Source organism: Kwoniella dendrophila, chromosome 1 (genome assembly GCF_036810415.1).
Source record: "Kwoniella dendrophila CBS 6074 chromosome 1, complete sequence".
Taxonomy (NCBI): Eukaryota; Fungi; Basidiomycota; class Tremellomycetes; order Tremellales; family Cryptococcaceae; genus Kwoniella; species Kwoniella dendrophila.
In genome coordinates, this window is record NC_089476.1 from 1,300,260 (window position 1) to 1,320,931 (window position 20,672).

Below are 20,672 nucleotides of genomic sequence, written 5' to 3' on the forward strand. Positions count from 1 at the left end.
ATGTATAGTCACACAACCAGGAGGCTTTCAAAAGTTATGTCATATGATATAATCATAGATGTGGCTACACACTGTACGTATTTGAATTGTACTGTATGGGATGAATCGTCACTTCTTAACTCTCAAGTATTATATTTCACTACCAGCAGCTACATGGACACATAACGTCTTATGGACTAACCTTACTCCCCACAACCCTTGATTTCATTACGTCAATGAATTATGTTACCTTAATGTTGGAATCCGCTTTCTTCGCACCGATGCCCCGAATTTCAGGGTGAAGTGACGTAAATCCCATACTGTCCAAGCAGGAGGAAGATATCAATGAAAGATTAACGTGCCCTCCACTTGATATGACTAGATGACCAAAGGTACAGAGCAGGCAAGGTGGACGGTGAGAAGAAGAGCCGAAAGGTCTTCCAAGATGATATAAAACTGCGAGAACGGACTGAACCGATAACCTTAAGCAGAAGATGGATGACATGGCAACATTGTCATACTTGATGTCATTTACATCATATGTAACACCAGTGATAACAACCTGATGAATTTCCTTCATATGATCCAACCATAACCATATGTATATATATGCGTCAGGAGAAACGATCGCTCTTTGAATTCACCACTATTTATATCAAGAATCACGATAGTACTATAAGACACACACACAAGATGTTAGCTTCACGACTATCAACCATCTTACGACCTCGACTTCGACTAGCTCCTCTAGCTGTACCTCGAGCATCGAATAAGTTCATCCTCACGAAGTACCCTGCATTCTCAACTAGTATTCAACGATATGACGATCAAGGCAGTGGAAGACCAAAAGCCGCGCATCCGACAAAGCATGAATCAAGACCCGTATCTTCAGGTGAACCTGTCGCTGAGAATGTAAAGGAAGATGAAAGTAAAAGAGCTGGTATTCCTGAAGAACCACAAGATGGTGCACCACCACGTGAGTAAAGTCAAATTCAAGACAGTAAGACATACATACTATCTTATCAAAGAATAGCATGATACTCTTGAGCTCACTTTACTGTTGATCTTTACGTTGGGAAACATTATATACTTACAATATAGGATCTTCATCTTCATCTTCATTTGAATCCGAACCCGACATTCCAGCCCCATTAGCAGGATTATCAGCTCAAGATTTATTCTCTTTGAAAGATCGTACGATATTAATTACAGGTGGTGGTAGGGGATTAGGATTAACGATTGCTCATGCATGTTTAGAATCAGGAGCAAGTGTTCGATGTATGGATTTATTACCTGAACCATCACAACCGCAATGGTCAAAAGCAGAGGATTTAGCAAAATCAAAAGGTTTAGAAATTAGTTATCATAAATTAGATGTAACAAATGAAACTCAAGTGAATGAATTATTCAAAGAATTATTTGAAATGAAACAACATAATGAAAAACAACCTATTAGAGGATTATTCACTTCAGCTGGTATTCAACTTATGTTACCTTCTTTAGAATTTTCTTCAGAAAAATTTCAAAAAGTTTTAAATGTTAATTTAACAGGAACTTTCTTATGCGCCAAAGCTTTTGCCAATCAATGGTTGGAAAAAAATCCTAAATCAGCTAATGATGGGTCCACCGGAGATAGTTTAAATGGTGCTTCAATAGCTATGACTGGAAGTATGTCTGCACATATAGCAAATTTAGGTATAACTTGCGCTCCTTATTCTGCAAGTAAAGCTGGCGTAAATCAACTAGCTAGAAATTTAGCTTTGGAATGGAGTCAAAAGGGTATCAGAGTTAATGTGAGTGGTACCGATCAAAAAGAAGACTATTTCACAATATAGGATTATCGTGCATCTCATGCTGACATCGAGGGAATGCTTGTTATCCGTATAGACCCTTTCTCCTGGTTATGTGAGTTGTAACACCCATTCCATATGTAGCATCCAATAATTGTGATAGCTTGCTAACGCATACCGTATCGCCATTCCTCTCGAATATAGATCCGAACAGCACTTACAGCAGCTTTATTGGACGAGAAACCAGAATTGGAAAAGATTTGGTTGCAAGGTTCTTTATTAGGTAGATTATCTACTCCAGATGAATTTAGAGGTGAGTTTATGTTGTGAAGTAATCAAGAGGAATATGAGCTTGAAACCGAGCAGTTTCATTACGTGTTATACTGATTATAACGGAATTCTGACTACCCGCCAAATAGGTCCAGTAATATACCTTCTTTCAGATGCCAGTTCATTCATGACAGGTTCAGATCTGTTAGTCGATGGTGGTCATTGTGCTACTTAGAAGAGCACACTTGTAAAATGTAGAAAACAAGGACTATTCATTTTCCTACCATCGATCCATGTAGGTATATATTAGAATAATTGGCGTTATCATCTGATAACGTCAACAAAAAAGAGGAAGATATAGCAGTAATCCCGTTATACTGTAGCTTGATTAGATTGCAATTTGTAATATTCAGAAACTTAAAGGTAATTGTAGCATATAAATGATAATTAGATTGCATAGATAAATAATCGCACACGAAAACTAAAAGTAATGAAAAATGCATATTAAATTAATCCAGTTTACCGTCGGACCTTGAAATCAAGAGGCGTATTCTGCTGTGACAATATCTTCGTCTTATGTTTCGAGGAAAAATTCAATTTCGTATATTCGTAAAGATTGCATAATATCATCAATTAATACTGGTTTATTATCTATTCAATATCAACATTCCCAAAAAAGAAAAAAAAAAACAGTATATAGTGAGGTGCATTGAAAAGCCTGTCATTCCATTCCTGTGATTCCAAGCGAAGCCCATTCGAGTCTAATATCTAGCTTTTAATGAATAAGTAGACTCATTCGATCATATCTATTCTATATCAGGTATCTCTTCTAAGCTCTCCTCGCCAATATTTATAGAATCTTCATCATCATTATGATCGTTAACACTTTCAACACTCTTTGATTCAATTCCATTATCATTTTTATGTGCTTTGGGATTGAGGTGGCTTTCAAAGGTCGATTCCGCTTCTTTACTATCTTGTTGATTAGTTTCCTTTGAGACTGTCTCATTCTGTCTTTCCTCTGATGCTTGATGTTGCTTTTGTAATTCAGCTTTGACGACATCAACCTCATGCTCCTTTTCATCATTGCTAGCCTGCCTGAAATGCCCATTTTCTTCGAGCGAGTTATTTGTATTTTCTTGAGCTGAATCACCAATCTTTCCTTCTTCTCTAGCTTTTTGACCTTGTTCAGTTAACGGACCTTCTGGTCTTTTCATATTTGCAGCTGCTAAACCAAGTCTACCAATTGGCGAAAAACCTACACTAGGAGTTTTAGGTAGATCCTTCTCGTCATCACCTTTTGATTCTGTACGTTTTTTCTCATTCTCGTTGTTGGTAGATTTTTGAGGTTTGACTCTGACTCTAGATGTAGATGTCGAAGATGCAGATGAGGATTTCGTTCGATTTTGGTTGATTGGTGTTCTAGTTGATGATGTTGAGGAGGATTGAGGTTTGGGTGCTTGTCCCGCTACAGTGACTTTTGAAGGTGTATTAGTTGATGATGAATTACTTGGATGTGTCTTTGATGGTGAATCATGATGTTGCATGCCTGCTGATCTAGCTCTAGATGCTGCTGTACCTTGTAATAGTCTACTTCCACCTGATGAAGATATTTTTGATGGTGTTGAGGATATATCTTTTGTATTTCCAGCTGGACTTGGACTTGTACTATCACCCCTTCCAATTGAAGATCTAGTCACAGAACCAGATGATTTACCTAAACTCAATGATTCTCTTTTGGTTGATTTGGTTGTCGAGTTGGGTGTTGTCGCTGAAGGTATTCTAGCTTTAGCTAAACTTGAGGCAGTTGGTTTAGATGGTGTACCAGTTAATTGTGGTTTCAATGGACTTGGGACATTTCCTTGGGCTGAGGAAGATGGTCTACGAATTGATGATCCAGAAGGTCCAGTATGTGAAGCTACCAGCGGTTTTGGTGTACGATTGAAAGAAGAAGGAGGATGAGATGGTTTTACTGCAGATTCAGATGATTCTCTTCTATTAGCGGAGGATTTTGTTCTGGCGGTGGAAGATGGTGTTGATTGATGTCCTAATGAAGTACGTGAACGTGTAGGATTGGTTGTTGCGGAAGGAGTTGTAGTCGTTGATTTGGTGCTTGAAATTGGACCTGATGAAAGACGCGATCTGGTTTTGGTTGCACTAGTAGGTGTTGAAGTGGTAGATGCGGACGCAGGAGTTTGGTTGATGGTGGATCTGGAATTTGAGGGAGTTGGGAAAGACTTTTTGGTTGATGAAGGTGTTTTAGAAGGAGTAGGTTTCGAGGGCGTGGATTTATCCTCTCCTTCCCTGCTTGTAACAACAGCTTTAGGTTGTTCAACTTTCTCCTTTTCTGCCTCACTTAGTGTAATATCTTTCTTAGGTGCAATATCTGTTTCCGTTGTCGACACGGGAACAGGCAAAGGTGACATGACGTTTGAACTCGATAATCTTTTTGGTGATTTAGGTGGTCTAGAAGGACTGCTTTTGGTTACGTCTTCTTTCGTAATCTCAATTGGATCAGGTTTGGATTTCGAAGCGTTTTCCTTTCCTTTATCTTTACATTCATCTTCAGTTTTAATAACTAAATCTTTGAACTTGTCTTCAGCTTGTTGTAGTTTATCACCTGGCTTATTCAAGATATCCTTTACTCCGACACCATTACTATTAGATCCGTCTTTCTCTGCAGTCCCTTCTTCTTTCTTCTCTTGAGAATCTTGTGTCTCAACCTTTTGACTTGAACCTGATGGTAGATCGGCAGAAGGCAGAATAGCTGATTCACCTAATTTTGGTGTATTACCTGGACTAGGGGTCCATAAACCATTGGTAGATGTTCTACGAGAATTTCCATTTGAATTAGGTTGTAGACTTGCTCTTCTATTTTCCCGTGCTGTAGCTTCTGCATCTCGGTTTGCAGCTGTTTGAAATCTAGCTACTAATGCTGATACCTATGTGACGAAAACTGTACTTAGCGATTGGAGCGGATGAGACAACTCTGGTGTCGACTTCGAGAAGTGATCAACTTACACTTCCTTGCGACCTCTCTACAGGTAAAGGCCTGTTAAGCCGATAGAAATACAGGTTCATGAGTCAGGAGACCCTATATGTGAAGGTGTAAGAGGATTTCACTCACATCGTGTAACTGAATCACTAATCTCGTAAATCCTAATTTCCTGCGATTTCTCTCTGAATGGGTCAAAGATATTCAAGAATATCAAACATTGATTGCATCTATATATGCATCTAAGGTCTATATGTAGGTTGTCAAGTAGTATAGTTGTTCACTCTCATCGGAAAATGGTAGTCAATACAATGTTAAGAAGGGGTCGAAGCGTGCTTTCGGTGGATTTCAAACTCAACCATCACAAACTCGTCTCTGCGGGGTCTCCGTCTTGTACTCCACTTTTCGATCTTTGCAACTCAATGCTTACCCCAACCTTCAACAAGAATCTGTGCCAAATGGCAATGCTCATATGTTTGTGTTTTCTGGACATGCAATGGTCGAATGACAAACATGAAGATAAGTAGACCGCTAAACTGGAGATTGTGAAGATGGACAGTTTTGCGAAAACCAAACAGAACCATCGAATTGGCGCAAGTATAATTGTCCATGACATGAATGCTATCTATTCTACTAACACCTAATCTACTGAGCCTACACACCTACACAGCTCCTGCTTACAAAGCGGCACCAACGATAGCACCTACAACACCAACAGCACCTACAATCATACCAGCGGCAACACCGGTTTTACCAGCTCCACTGGAAGCTCCGGTAGTAGCGGCGGCTGAAGAAGCACCTGAAGCAGCACCGGAGGTTTTGGAGGTGGCGGCTGATCCTGAAGCTGAACCTGAAGTTGCAGAGACAGCGCCGGAAGAAGCTGATCCTGAAGCAGCAGTTGTAGAAGCGGCACCGGCGAGAGTAGCAGAATCTACTGAAGTGGTGGCTTCAGCCTGAAGTGTATAACAGACTCTGTTAGCAACTTTTATATCGATTGAAAAGATGTCACGCGCACTCACGGTGGAAGTTGCTTGTCCGTTTTCTACTTGGAAGTAGTTGGCGGAAAGTAAATCACCGAGTTTGGCTTCGGAAACGTATGAAGGGAGGAACCATGTACCGAGAGGTACACCAGCAGTAGAAAGGTTTGATGGCGCAGCGAAGTCTGAGCCTTGTTCGTAAAGGGCAACAACGTATCTATGAGAGGTATTTTGGTATTAGCTATTGGAATCGATTGACTAGCAATGAGACGCAGTAGCTTACCGGTGAGATCCGGTACCTTCGAATGGTCCAGGTCCAGCGTAGTCGGTGCTGTTTAATGATCAAGGTCAGCTCTGAATCGCTGTGACTTCACTGTTCAGTTCTTCACTCACATAGTAGTAGCACCGGTGTAGTTGACGGCGTAAGAAGATCCTGATCCTGAAAGGGAAACACCGTTTACGAGCCAGTGTCTGGTTTGTTCAGTGGTGTTTTGGTCAGTACCGACAGCATTAGCATCGGCCATTAAAAGGGTGTAAAGCTAATTGACGGAAGAGCTATTAGTCACTATTCGGGATAGGGGAGGGAGAAGCTAGGTATAGGACACCTACGGCACCAGCTTCGAGGTCATGACCAGGTGCGGGGGCAACAGTTACTTCAGGAGAAGAAGCGACAGCTGAACAATGCCAATAGAATATAAGCTGCTTTCCTCTGCTCGAAGAGAGAGGGATGGCTTACCATCTTTGTCGAGCTTTTGACCGACTGTAATAGCTTGTCCTCCGAAGGAAACGGAAAGAATAGCTTCAGGATCGAAATCACTGATTAATTGTGGAACAAGCTGAGCTTCTATATGCGGTTAAAGGGATTATATCAGCTTCTTATACGTGTATGGATATAAATAGATGTAAAACTAACGTTTGAAGTTGGCTTCAAGACCTTCAATGTCTTTTTCAGTGACGGAACTGGTAGAATTTTGGGCAAGAGCTGAAGTGGCAAGTAAAGCAAGAGCGGGAAGTAAAGCGAACATGTTGATTATAGTGTAGTCTTGATTTTTGGCTATAATTATAGATAAGTCAGTAAAGATGGATCGTGAGTTTAGAAACAAGCATAAAATAGCGACGACAATGATGCGTAAGTATAAGTAGATATCATATCAAGCGTCACAATAGTGAAAGGAAGGAATGTGAGATTGAGATGACAAAGGGTAACAATATGATCCACGTTAACTAACTCACTTGTGAAGGGTAAATGAGTAAAGAGTGACTTTGTCGTTATGTGATCGTTAGGTTGATAAACTTGAATGAAGATATATAAAAAATAGAAGGTATGTAAGTGAAAGTGATGAAAGATGTAAAGAAAGAAAGAAAAGAATAACCTTCAAGACTATAGGCTGTGCAATTGTTTACTGTATGAGGTGATCTTTGCGTCAAAAGGTATAAAAAGTTGAAACGGGGTCTAAGCTTGCACTTGGCAAACAACCAAACAAGGGATAACTACTTGTCTACGTAATCTACTCTAGGATAATAAACAGGATAAATAAAAGAATAAAAGTCGCGTCAACAACCCCATATAAGTTACACGTGGGATGTTTACTATGAAATTATAATATGACGCACCAAAACAGGTCAGTCGGAAAGTGTATCTAACTCCGTAGATGATTGAAAGTGGCATCCAACAATGTCTATCTTACCGGTAATTGGGTAGATATACATATACTCCTGCACAAGGTTATATTGGGGTTTAAGCTTGGTACACGCACGGACTTGTTCGGTGCTAATCTTGTTGGAATTTACATCGTATCGAGGTGTATACGTTTTAAAATACCAAAAAAAAGATACCCATCCTCTTCTCTTTAGATCTTTAGATCACCTAGATCAGATAACGGAAGATAGTTCTGTAAGCTACCTCTAACGTTTCTTCTTCAGGTTGGCTAGCTCACACCATATCAACAATTTCTAGCATTCAAAATGGCTTCAGCTGCAGGTTCAGGTTCAGAGGTTGAATACCTCAAAACTTTGGTTTCTCAAGTGGGTTTGGGAATCAATCAAAAGTAAATATGAGGAGCTGATATTCATCTTTCAATACTCAGTTACAAGATAAAATTCACAATCTCGAGAATAAAGCTAGTTCAACCGTTTCTTCAGCTGTCGATTCTGCCAAAGCAGCTGTTGGTTTAGGTGGTTCAGGAGATGCTCCTCGAATGGTTTTGATCGGTCCACCAGGTGCTGGTGAGTGTTCCTTACATTTGAGTCTGTCTCATTGCGAAGCTGACAATGCTTTTATCGCTATCTCGTTATTATCGTTCTTATCATCGCCGATTTATCTTTTACTGCAATCGTACAATTCTATATTCTATCATCACCTCTTCTCTGGCTATCAATTTACGATAAAACAGGTAAAGGTACTCAAGCACCAAACATTTCAGGAAAATATTGTATTTGTCATTTAGCTACAGGTGATATGCTTAGAAGTCAAGTTGCAAAACAAACTGAATTAGGTAAAGCTGCTAAAAAAATCATGGATCAAGGTGGTTTAGTTTCAGATGAAATTATGATTGGTATGATTAAAAAAGAATTATCTGAAAATGCTGAATGTAAAAATGGGTAAGTCTTTGAATTGTTTGTATCAAATACCAAAGCTACATTATACGCATCGATTCGTTCTGATATCCTTGTTGTAAGATGGAAAACTTATCGGAATCATGCTAATTCCCTATTATCGATTCATAGTTTCATTCTTGATGGTTTCCCAAGAACTGTACCACAAGCTTCAAAACTTGATGCCATGTTAAAAGAATCTAAACAAGCTATTGACCATGCTATCGAACTAAAAATCCCAGATGCTCTGTTAATCTCAAGAATTACTGGTAGATTAGTACATCCAGCTTCAGGTAGAAGTTACCACAAAGAATGTAAGTAAAGTGCTTCTCATGACACTTCTTCGTGTTTATATTGTTAGACAACCTGTTTTGCCTGGCCTTCAAGTTCTGTACTAATGACCATTCCATCTTCAGTCAACCCACCTAAAAAACCAATGACAGATGATCAAACAGGAGAACCATTAATTCAAAGATCAGATGATAACGTTGAAACTTTAAAGAAAAGATTAACAACTTATCATCAACAAACTGGACCTGTTGTTGATTATTATAAAGGTACAGGTATTTGGACACCAGTTGATGCTGCACAATCACCAAAATTAGTTTGGGCTTCAATTGGTAAAATCTTAGAAGGTACAAGAGAAGGTAAGATGATCAGAGAGTAAATCTTATAGCAGAGAAGGGGAAGAGAAGTATATATAAAAATATATAAATACCAAACAGAATAGACAACGGGGGAAATCAAATGAAAAACAAAATGCATTAAAATCATAGTATACCGTTGCATTGTTAACATTTTGCTCTTTCAACAAATCTTGATTAAGGTGTGAGTATATATATGCATATGACGGTGAAGAGATGTTTGAGTGGTCAATAAATACCAATGATTACCTTTTTTATCACCTCATCTTCAGTCAATGAAGATTACAAGTTCGGTCTCCGAAAAGTATGAGTCTCATCTTCCACGTCATCATATATCGTTCCTTTTTTGTTGTTTTCGTTGAAATATCGAATGTAATGCACAGCGCGTAAGTTAACGATTGAATATAGCAGTGGAATTATCAGGTTTTTAAATTGGTATAAAGCATTGATCAATGTTGATTTTCTGAAAAGACTATATTCACAAAGCTTGCTGGTCAAGCTTGATACATACATTACAACCTTTAACAATGTCCATATTGAATCACATTATACGTACACTATCTTTCCCAATTTTCATCTTACTTCACTTATTATTCATACTATCATCTTTATTTTTAAGGACTTATCAGACGTTTTTCCCAAGTTCAAGTGAAAGTCAAAATTCAATCTTAGAAGATGAATTGGAAACTACAAGAAATAGAACTATACATACAAGACATATCAAACCTCCAAAACATTTAGCTTTAATTTTTGTACCTTCTAAAAAACGAAAGAATGGTGAAAAACAAGCTTTAATTCAAAGTATATTGAATGCTGTTGAGTGGTCTTTGCAAGATGATATACAAGAAATATCAATTTGGGATGGACAAGGTAAGAGTTAAATTCATCTGGAATTAACATTAATCATAAAATGCTAAAGGAAACCTTCTTTCTATTATAGGTTTAATTCAATCTGTTTTACCTAATTTGATGAAAACTTTGTCTAATTCAATGTCAAGAAACAATACATTACCGCTCTCACCGCCTTCAACACCACCTAATGAACCTACACAAGATAATAATATTCCTGAACTTGAAGAACCTTCGTCTCCTTCACCACAGAGGAAACAGGGTAAAGATTTATGTGATAATGTCGATAATTCAAGTTCAACAAGTACCAGTTTGAGTTTAGGGAATGAAGTTAGAAGTATAATCGTATATCCTAGTATGTCAATTACGATTATTTATAATATATCCTCAAGTGAGATTGAAGCTGACCAAATGCGCTTCTGTAATCGGTGTTCCCTCAGAATCCGGACCGAGTTCAAGTAAAGGCCTTAAAATACATTTTCTACCTCCTTCATGTTCAGATGAATTAATATCGAATATTACAAAATCGTATATAGATAAGAATAGACATTTAGACATGATAGACGTTAAGAGTATAGATAAAGATATAAAAGGTAAGCAAGTGCTCGATGTGTTTTGATTTCTCGGATCAACTCGATCTTGATTCAAATACATCGTCAGAAGAAGGGAGGAAAGGTAAACTGACGTATCTGCGCTGTTAAACCTTGTAATAGACCAATTACATTTTACATCTGATCCAGAATTATTACTTATACACCATTTACAACAACCTAAATCAAATTCCCTTTTCAAATCTTTATTACCTAGAAGTCCACCTGAATTATGGGGTTATCCATTTTGGACTTTACGTATAACAGAAATATAGTAAGTCGTGTAAAAGGATATAACATATATATATGTATATATATATATATATAGAGCATGATAAACTGAAGAAAATTACACGATATTAATGTCTTTGTCTGATGATCTTGATAGTCAATATCCTTCACCTTTACCACTTTTACATCACTTAAATCCACTTATAAGTACTCTACGTTCATCTACATTACCTTTTCTTAGGAAATTGGGTTATTCAATCAATCTACCAATAAAATTAGATTGGCAGGGAGTATTGGATAAAGAAGAATGGAAAGGTTCAATGAGAGCTTGGTCAAAAGTCGAACAGAGATTAGGTAAATGAACGAGTTCATGGTATTCAACGGATTAGAAAGGTTAGAAAAGTAGAATTTCTGAGGCATTAGTCAATTGTATATAGTCCCTTTTTGCATATACATGTCATGCAAAGCTGCGTGGTCAAGCTGTTACTGTCGAGCGGCAAGGTCGTAATTGACTTTTATACATGTCTACATAAGATCAGACCAACCTATCACATTGATGATGTTAACCAAACAATAATTATTGAGTTTGAGCACCATATCCTCTTAATCCTTCGGCGAATTTCCAATATGTATCAGCAGATTTAGAATCTGAAATGGTTACACCTTCGGAAGTGATTGTAGCAATTTGGAACTGTAAAAAGGGAAGTAGGTTAGATCGTTAGCATTTATTTTGTTCTCATTTGATCGGGATTACTATTGTATTTTGCTTATATCTTCAAGTGAATCCCCACAACGGATAACGAAGATGATTTCTTTTGATCAAGCAAAATCATATACAGTAACGGGGATGTATCAGATACCATAACTCACCTTATTTATACTTCTAGCATCTCTATAGAATAAAACTTTCATACAATCTTCTAAAACTTTTTCAGCTTCTTCTTGAGTTAACAAAGGTCCTTCACCATCGATTCCAGCTTTAGCTTCATAAGCTTCTCTTAATAATGGTTGAGCTAGATGTGCACCAAATCCTGTTGCAAGTGTTGGTGCTGAATATGTTGTACCGAGTAGATCCACATATGCTAAGAAACTGATTCATGATGCAGAAAGTGACTTTTAGCTGATGACACTGGACGAATGACAGTGGTTTTGGTCATTTTAAATGATTGAAGCGTGACTTACCTTTCTTCTTTCACTTTGTCCCACCCACCTACTAATACAGCATTCCATACAGGGTTCATCTTACTTCTTCTAGCATAAAACAAGTTACTCAATAATTCGTATATATTTTTAGGTGAAAGTGAAGGATGGGAATCTGTTAATGCTAACGCATCTTCTTCCCGTCTATACATGTAGAAAACCGAACCGATCAGTGATACGCCATTTATAACCGAGATACGATAATACCGGAAGATGATGAAAAGAGAAATGAGAAGGTGGTCACTTGATCTGATGCTGAGACTCTCAAGACTCACAATAAAGCATCTAATTCTTTTTTTAACCATTGGAAATCTGACATATCACCTGCTACACCTAACAATGTATGTTTACCTAATGGATGAAGACGTTGGATATCTCTAAATCTAGCGAGAGAACCATATGATGCTGTCATGATTATCAATATATATGTCAGCTAATGTGAAGAGCCTGAGTCCCTTTTCTTCTAGCTGATTCTCATGTACTAACCTAAGTTATCTGCTGCTATCATTACACCTTTATCGTATTTCAAACCAAGTACTGATGTACCTGTTACTAAAGGTTGTCTGTTTGATGTGATAGATATATCAGCTTATATCCTGAAGGCATACGAGAAGGATGAGCTGACTGAGTATGTCCAACAGGTCCATGAGCGTGAGAACTTTGACCTCGTTGTGTTTGAGGTAAAGGGAAGGTATTATATTCGTTGAAAGATGAATTAGCCGGTGCTGGTTGTTTCCACATTGCTGGGTGCTAGTTAATAGTAAAGATTTAATCAGCGATATCCGCGGTATTCTCTTCTCCAAGTAGCTTACTTGGGACATCATCTTGACAGGTTTTGGCAGATCTAATGTATAGTTGAAATGATGAACGTTATCGATATAGCTTTATTAAGATGTCTTTCAGCAATTCACTGAATATATCGATGATGAATGATGCTATATCAACGACGCGCAATGCAACACGACCTCTATGGTGAGGGTGATAAGCATGACGTGGCTTCTTGCAGTAAAATCTACCACGTGAGAATTGATAGCGATAACAAGAGGAGTAAGCGGAGTAAGCCGCTCATCTACCTTAAGCTGCATAGGCTGCGGTTGTTGTGGAGGATGGTCGTCTAGAACGACACGCTCGAGACCATTTCTTGACCATATATAAATATACATATGTCAAGTGTGTCTGTTCATACAAGAATCTTCTTTATCATCAACTTATATAGTAGAAGCTGCTACAATGAGTCAACCACAATTCTTCGAGACCATCACCAAAGTGAGCACGATACCCTTGTTGTGACCTATGTTGTAATTTCATTCCCTCAAATACTTTGATTCAAGCAGTTTCCAAGCTTGTCTCCTTTGTCAATAGAGTATTGCTAGGAGATGGGTCTCTCACAAGAGGTAAAGACATATGAAGCAATCTAATGTACCTGATTTGCCTTCTCTTCCACTTAGTCCTTCACCGAAGTTACCATTACTGAGGCCGGTGTAGATACCGCTGAATTCTGTGAAGCTGCTGAGAACTTGGTAAAGATTTTCGGTGAGTTCAGATTGCTGATGCTCAACGGCTAGTTGTAAGGTCAGCAATGGTATATTAGATTGACAACGATATGGTATATAGGTCTTTTCGGTAATCCAGCTTTTGTAGTTGTACAAAATGATTTAACTGGTAACATTGCTGTAAGTCAAAGCGTATATAATGTCCCTCTTAAGGCGGACAAAGCGATTTGACCTTTTTCAAGTTTGTGTAACTAACCTCATCATGTTATTCACATACGATAGAAAGTAAGAGCATACTTGGCACATAATCCAGAATCAGGGAAAACATTAGAATCTTTATTAGCATCAGAAAAAGCTAATATACCAAAAGCTAAAGATAGAGTAGCAACAGATGCTTTGATGTGGTTATTGAGAGGATTGAAATTTACTGCCTTAGGTTTAAGATTCAACTTGGATAATCCAAATCAAGAATTAAGTGAATCATTCACAAAAGGTTATGAAGGTTCTTTAAAGAAACATCATGGTATGATGGTTAGACCTGTTTTCTATGTGAGTTTTTTGCTTATCGAATTATCACGAAAGTGATTTTTCCAATCATTTACTCATTGATTCATTCATTCAACTGTGTTCGTACGTTTATTAGCTCGCAATGAAAGCTTGTCCATACAGAGCCACTTTCTACCCAAAACTTGGTGAACCTCAAGCAGAAGTTCTACCTAAACTTGAAGCTTGGTTAAAGGCCCTTCAAGATATCGTTACTAAAGAAGAAGGTGTTTTCAAGGCTGGTGGTTACGGCGAGATCTAGGTAACCCGATAGTTGCACCTCAATGCTTCGACTTGTGTAATCAGGATGTTTTTGTATTTGGCATGCATGCTCTTTCATTGAATATTATATCTGATATGTGATATTTGCTGGTCTGTCGATGTGGAGGATGTTGTTGTTACATTTATATCCTTTTCGGGTAATTTTCGATCGCGTGTCTTGGTTAATCGACGCGTTGAGTAAACAAATAAACAAATAATAACAAAATCTCATTTATTGATGATTCCTCATCTTCTACTTGTTTCTTGTGCTACCATAACATTGTTTTCTATAATCGAACACATATACCCTTCTGACGATTCAGACTGCGCCAAGTTGGGCACGATAGCGACTTTACAATTATAAAATCATTCTACTACGGCAGCTGATACATATTCACCATGTCAGAAGAATTCAATCTCCAAGAATCCCTTTTATCCCTCTCCGACATTTCTCTTTATCATATTCCAGCTGAGATTGACGTACCGTCTTTGCGGACATCATCAATAGACGAATCTTTATCATCGGCAATAGAAACCATCGTACATGATCCAGACTCCATAATACATCAGCAGTCATCTACGTTTGATGTATTTCAATCAATACTAAAATACGCAGATTCACCAAATATAACCGGACCGATCTTAACAAAATTACTGGATGTCATATTATCAGGTTTATCCAACCATACCAATGGGGTAATGAATCTAATAGGAGGACAAGCGCAAGGATTCTCAGCTGAAGATATGGACGCACCAATGATACATAAACAGCCATTAGAAATGTGGGCATTTTTATTACAATGGTTTATATCTTCAGCTGAAAGAGGTGCAGGAAAGTCTTCTGACGGTTCAAGTGGAGTAACAAGTACAACAGGTAGAGGGAAGAAGAAAACAACAAACAAGAATGCTGGTAATGGATCATCAGGATATTCAACATCATTTATATGGATAGATCATATACCATTAGTTCTAGGGACTATGAATAAAGTATTAAGAATACCTACAAATAGAATATGGAGAACAACAAGTGAGAAGGAATCTTTTATATCATGTTTTGTTAAACCAACATATCAATTAACGGAAAATGAGGGCCTATTAAAAAATCAAGAGATTAAATTAGGTTTATATAAAATAATATGTTTATCAGTAAAATTTCATCAACATGGTTTTGGTGCACAAACTTCAATAATTCAAAATTTAACTTATTTTGAACATTTTTCTGAACCAATGGCAGAATTATTATCAATTTTAGAAAAAGAATTTGATCATATTCAATTATCTGAGGAAATTTTAAGAGATGTTTCAACTAAAACTTTTGCTCATAATGATGTAAAAGGTCCAAGATCTTTTAGTAAATTTTTAATTAAATTAGCTGAATTATCTCCTAGAGTAGTTAGTAAACAAATGCCTTTATTATTAGGTCATTTGGATAGTGATGTGAGTAATTCAATCAATCAATTCATTTTAATTTCACTGTTTTCGCTTCCCATACACCTCGGATATGAATCTAGTACTAATTTGATTCAACTATAGGCACACCCAATGCGAATGGCTATTGTAGAAATCATCGGCTTACTAATCAGAGATCTCTCTTTATCAGATGAAGGTGACGAAGAACAGAAATCTAAGCAAATAAAGAAATACTTTGAATTGCTTATGGAGAGATTTTTAGACCTGAACAGTTGGGTTAGATGCAAAGTGTTGACGACATTAATAAAGCTATGCGAGTAAGTGTATTTTCTGGGGATCCAACAATTTGGATTGGCTTCACATAAGAAAAAAGGATCCGCAACGCCAACTTGCTGACATCGCTTCGACTCTTCTAGTCTTCCTGCCAAATTCCCTAAACAGCGTCATCAAATCACCGAGCTCACCATACGTACACTTGAAGACAAAACCTCTTCTGCTCGTCGATACGCCATACAGTTATTATGTAAACTCTTGGAAACACATCCTTTCGGTGCTCTACATGGTGGTACTTTGAATCTAGCTGAATGGCAGGAACGATACGATAAGGTCTCCTCAGAATTAGCTAAGGTGGATGCTATCGAGTTAGAAAAGGCTAAAAGAGATGTCGGTATGGTTGATGGCGAAGGTGGAGAGGAAGAGGAGGAATCTGAAGACAAAGAAAATGAGGAAGAGGATGAAAACGAAAATGAAACAAAAGATCAAGATGAAGACGATGAAACTGAAGAAACGCCTAAAGCTATAAAAACGAAAAAAGAACGTAAACCAAGACAATCACAATTAGATATACGTGGAATTGAAGCTGAACAAACAAATTTAGATCCAGAATTAATACATAAACTAAGATTAACAAAAAAATATTATTCAGATTCATTGAAATTTATAAATCAATTAGAAAATTCAATTCCGATATTATGTCAATTGTTAGTTTCAACAACAAAATCTGAAGTCTTAGAATCAATGAGATTTTTCAGAATTGCTTTTGAATATAATTTACAATCTTATGAAATTGGTATAAAAACTATGTTACATTTAATTTGGACAAAAGATAATAATGCAACCACAGCTACTACTACATCATCAAATGCTGTAGTAGGAGGAACTGGGGTCGGTGGTGGATCTGAAGATCCTTTAGGAGTAGGATCAACCTTATCAGCAGAAACTTCAAAAGGCATCAGAGCAAATCTGATAGATTGTTATAAGAGTTTATATTTCGATGTCGTTCCTGATTTATCACCAAAACAGCAAGTTAACAGAATTGCTAAGAATATGATCGAGTGAGTTCAAAGGCTTTTAAAACATAGTTTGTTTCGATTGAACTAGTAATATGGCTCACAAGGCTGACATTTTTGGGTACCTGTCCAGACGAACATATGGCGCTACTCTTGCTGAGTTAACATCACTTGAAGAACTGATGAGAACAATGATGGTAGAAGGTGGAGTGCACAACGATGTAATCAACAAGCTATGGCAGGTATATAGTAAGTCAATTGCCAACCAACGTGTCCACCCAACGACGATTATATTGCAGAAGCTAATTCATGGTATACGATCAATCAGGTACTGATCAAGAAATCCCTAAACCTCAACGTCAAGGTGCTATAATCATTCTGGGTATGCTTGGATTAGCCAGACGCGAAGTCGTGACAGAAAGGGTCGAGGCTTTGTTGAAAATAGGTTTAGGACCTTTGGGAATGGTTAGTTATCTTTGAATCTACATAGACTTTACTCTTAGCTAATTCTGTCAACCGCACGTAGCACGATCTGGTTTTGGCTCGATATACATGTATCGCTCTTCAACGATTAGGCGGATCAGCTAAAAAAGTTAAAGGTGAGTTTGTTGGGTCTGTGCTTGGCAAGCAGGAAGACTGACAAAAAATATTACTTATCGCTAGGGTCATTGAGCGATAAGACTATGAGATTGCCTATGGACAGTCCTATTTTCGTGAAATTACAAGAAATAATCGAACATTCACCTAAATCACCACAATGGTTTAGTATGGCAGAGCAAGCTATAAATACGATATACTTATTAGGTGAACAGCCAGATTCATTATGTTCAGAGATCATCAAAGATTTGACCCTCAAAGTCTTTGAGAAAACCCCTTCGACATCCTCGCCATCTCCATCAGCTAATCAAGATGAAGTACCTGAACCATCGACAGCTGACGAGGAACCTACTCAAGAAGAAGCAAATTCGACCCAACAAGAGATTGTTAATAGTGATGAAAGTGAAAAGAAAGATCAAATTGGTTCCTTCAAATTAGCACAACTGGTATTTATAGTCGGTCATGTTTCAATCAAGCATATAGTATATCTCGAATTGGTAGAAAGAGAATTCAAGAGAAGGAAAGATGAAACTGCTAAACGTAAGTTTTTCCAGATATAACTCGTCTAACTGCTATGATTGCGCAATATGCTGATATACCGTTGTTTGCAGAAAAAGCTGCCGCCAAAGCCGCTGAAAAGGATTCAAACGACCTAGACGCAGTAGCTGGAAATGCTGAAGACGATATTGGTGAATTAATTTCAGGTATAAGAGAAAGAGAACTATTGTTTGGTGAAAAGAGTTTGTTAGCTATTTATGGTCCCATGATAGCTGGTATTTGTGCTAGTCCAAAGAGATACAAGGTGAGTGAGATATCGGGGAACAAAGAAATTCTCAAAAGCATACGCAGCGAAAAAGGTGTCTGCTCTTTGGTTTGAGGATAATTCATGATTGTGCTGATGACCGAACTTGTTTCATTCAGAACCCCTCCCTTCGTCAAGCAGCTACTTTATCCCTGACCAAATTGATGTGTGTCTCCGCTCAATTCTGTGAATCCCATCTATTGCTTCTTTTCAAGATCCTTGAAACTAGTAAAGATCCCGTGGTAAGAAGCAATATCGTTATTGCTTTGGGTGATATAGCGGTTTGTTGGGGAAGTATGATTGATGATGTGAGTGAAGTTTCTATTCATGCGTTAAAATGAGTTTTTCCTTGCTTGAATTATTTGCTAATTTACGTTGTTATATACAGAACTCTGAAAGATTATATCAAGGATTATCAGATCCTGATCCGATTGTAAAGAAAAATACATTAATGGTTTTAACGCATTTGATTTTAAATGGTATGATTAAAGTTAAAGGACAATTAGGTGAAATGGCAAAATGTTTAGAAGATAAAGATTCAAGAATTTCAGATTTATCAAAATTGTTTTTCACAGAATTATCAACAAAAGATAATGCATTATATAATAATTTACAAGATGTTATTAGTCATTTATCAATTGGCAAACATAAAGTCGATGAAGATATTTTCGAAAGAACAATGAAATTCATTTTTACATTTATTGAAAAAGTATGTTTTTTTTGTTTTTTTTTTGTATCCTTTCTTTCTTGCTTCCATAATGTATTTATATTGTTTATTTGAGCTAATCGCACCATGATGCTTCATCTAACTATAGGATAAACAAGCTGAATCAATAGTAGAAAAATTATGTCAAAGATTTAGATCAGCTAATGAAGAAAGACAATGGAGAGATATCGCTTTCTGTTTATCTTTATTACCGTTCAAATCTGAAAGATCAATGAAGAAACTTATCGAAGGGTGAGTCTTAACTTTGGTAGTAATTGACTCTGGGAGGTTGACGCTAACTTGCTTGCTTTGGTCAGATTACCATTCTACCAAGATAAACTGCATGAAGAAACTGTTTTCAGAAGGTTTACTGAAATTCTTGCCAAAGTAAGCTATACATTGAGCACGATGACTGAGCTATATCTAACACTCATGCATTAGGCTCGAGCTAACAAAGCCGCCAACAAACCTGAAACCGAGCTCAAGGAATTTGAAGCTGTAAGTTACGCTCACAGAGGAGAGTTGTTGTTAAAACATAGCTGATTTGGATTACCCCATTAGATCCTCACGGAACACCAAGCAAAAGGTCTCGAAGATCAAGCACTTGAAGCAGATGTATTGAGAAAGACTAAAGCAGCTAAGAAAAGAGCAGCTAAACGACCTCAAGCAAATGGAAGAGGTAGAAAAGCAGTTACTCCAGATGATGATGATGATGAACAAGATGATGAAGAATCTACACCTGCACCTCCACCTGTAAGAGCTGCAAGGGGCAAAGCGGCTACCAAGAAAGCTCCTCCGCCTAAAGCTGCACCGAGAAGAGGAGGCAGGAGGAAAGTTGTCGACAGTGATGATGATGAAGACGACGACGATGATGATGACGAGTAGAGTAGAGTAGAGTAGAGTAGAGGATCTTTCAAGGTGGCATCATGGACTTTTTCGTTTCGTTTTCGGGCTTTCTTCTTGGGCTGATCGAAATAAATGTTGTATAATACATGAATTTAAAACTGCTCTTCCGCATGCGATAAATATGTACCGAGGTGTCCCATCCTACTATACCTCTTCTTGGAGTAGTTATCGCTTTGTGTGATGGAGATATATTAACTAGGTACGTACTTGTAGTGAGAATTCGATTCTCCCACGTGATCTGTATATGAAAGCTAAGAGGTTATTAATGATTAACCCGCCGGAAGTTATCGGTTTGTCAATATTTATGTCATGTCTGGATTTACCGACAAAATGTTCAGAATATCTATAACATTTACTGCCTTGTCATCGCCCAAAAATCAAAACATATGGAACCCCTAACATCGATAAAACATTTACTGCACTAAGAACCTAATTAAGATCGAATCGAATTCAGGTTGACAAGCTTAAACAATTGCCGAATCGTTATATCTACAAAATTACCCAAATACTATCACATTAATCTCAATCATCTTCTTATCAGGCCG

General features: G+C 37.5%; 8 protein-coding genes across 8 annotated transcripts; 5 read left to right on the forward strand and 3 right to left on the reverse strand.

Moving 5' to 3' along the window:
- Window positions 1-672: 672 nt before the first annotated feature.
- Window positions 673-2,274, forward strand: L201_000474 (uncharacterized protein; the record flags this gene model as incomplete). Its single annotated transcript, XM_066216276.1, has 5 exons — window positions 673-955; window positions 1,081-1,772; window positions 1,867-1,884; window positions 1,974-2,082; window positions 2,189-2,274. 5 exons carry the CDS (start codon window positions 673-675, stop codon window positions 2,272-2,274), a joined length of 1,188 nt encoding a protein of 395 aa, XP_066072373.1.
- Window positions 2,275-2,845: 571 nt separating this feature from the next.
- L201_000475 (uncharacterized protein) lies at window positions 2,846-5,120 on the reverse strand (the record flags this gene model as incomplete). Its single annotated transcript, XM_066216277.1, has 2 exons — window positions 2,846-4,981; window positions 5,061-5,120. The coding sequence occupies 2 exons, from the start codon at window positions 5,118-5,120 to the stop codon at window positions 2,846-2,848; spliced, it is 2,196 nt and encodes a 731-aa protein (XP_066072374.1).
- Window positions 5,121-5,711: 591 nt separating this feature from the next.
- Window positions 5,712-7,036, reverse strand: L201_000476 (uncharacterized protein; the record flags this gene model as incomplete). The annotated part of the gene is made up of 7 exons (XM_066216278.1): window positions 5,712-5,987; window positions 6,054-6,228; window positions 6,295-6,342; window positions 6,405-6,550; window positions 6,621-6,685; window positions 6,748-6,855; window positions 6,925-7,036. 7 exons carry the CDS (start codon window positions 7,034-7,036, stop codon window positions 5,712-5,714), a joined length of 930 nt encoding a protein of 309 aa, XP_066072375.1.
- A 940-nt stretch (window positions 7,037-7,976) lies between these two features.
- Window positions 7,977-9,273, forward strand: L201_000477 (adenylate kinase; the record flags this gene model as incomplete). Its single annotated transcript, XM_066216279.1, has 5 exons — window positions 7,977-8,036; window positions 8,099-8,237; window positions 8,405-8,612; window positions 8,739-8,920; window positions 9,023-9,273. 5 exons carry the CDS (start codon window positions 7,977-7,979, stop codon window positions 9,271-9,273), a joined length of 840 nt encoding a protein of 279 aa, XP_066072376.1.
- Window positions 9,274-9,777: 504 nt separating this feature from the next.
- Window positions 9,778-11,282, forward strand: L201_000478 (uncharacterized protein; the record flags this gene model as incomplete). Its single annotated transcript, XM_066216280.1, has 5 exons — window positions 9,778-10,120; window positions 10,191-10,454; window positions 10,540-10,692; window positions 10,813-10,963; window positions 11,078-11,282. The coding sequence occupies 5 exons, from the start codon at window positions 9,778-9,780 to the stop codon at window positions 11,280-11,282; spliced, it is 1,116 nt and encodes a 371-aa protein (XP_066072377.1).
- Window positions 11,283-11,497: 215 nt separating this feature from the next.
- Window positions 11,498-12,861, reverse strand: L201_000479 (uncharacterized protein; the record flags this gene model as incomplete). Its single annotated transcript, XM_066216281.1, has 6 exons — window positions 11,498-11,611; window positions 11,791-12,010; window positions 12,103-12,264; window positions 12,396-12,525; window positions 12,607-12,683; window positions 12,746-12,861. 6 exons carry the CDS (start codon window positions 12,859-12,861, stop codon window positions 11,498-11,500), a joined length of 819 nt encoding a protein of 272 aa, XP_066072378.1.
- A 489-nt stretch (window positions 12,862-13,350) lies between these two features.
- L201_000480 (uncharacterized protein) lies at window positions 13,351-14,418 on the forward strand (the record flags this gene model as incomplete). The annotated part of the gene is made up of 5 exons (XM_066216282.1): window positions 13,351-13,386; window positions 13,569-13,653; window positions 13,735-13,793; window positions 13,896-14,162; window positions 14,257-14,418. 5 exons carry the CDS (start codon window positions 13,351-13,353, stop codon window positions 14,416-14,418), a joined length of 609 nt encoding a protein of 202 aa, XP_066072379.1.
- Window positions 14,419-14,816: 398 nt separating this feature from the next.
- On the forward strand, window positions 14,817-20,106 carry L201_000481 (uncharacterized protein; the record flags this gene model as incomplete). The annotated part of the gene is made up of 15 exons (XM_066216283.1): window positions 14,817-15,854; window positions 15,951-16,144; window positions 16,244-16,995; window positions 17,044-17,161; window positions 17,250-17,365; window positions 17,445-17,581; window positions 17,643-17,715; window positions 17,780-18,253; window positions 18,325-18,515; window positions 18,635-18,823; window positions 18,904-19,224; window positions 19,331-19,473; window positions 19,539-19,608; window positions 19,663-19,719; window positions 19,783-20,106. The coding sequence occupies 15 exons, from the start codon at window positions 14,817-14,819 to the stop codon at window positions 20,104-20,106; spliced, it is 4,197 nt and encodes a 1,398-aa protein (XP_066072380.1).
- Window positions 20,107-20,672: the final 566 nt, after the last annotated feature.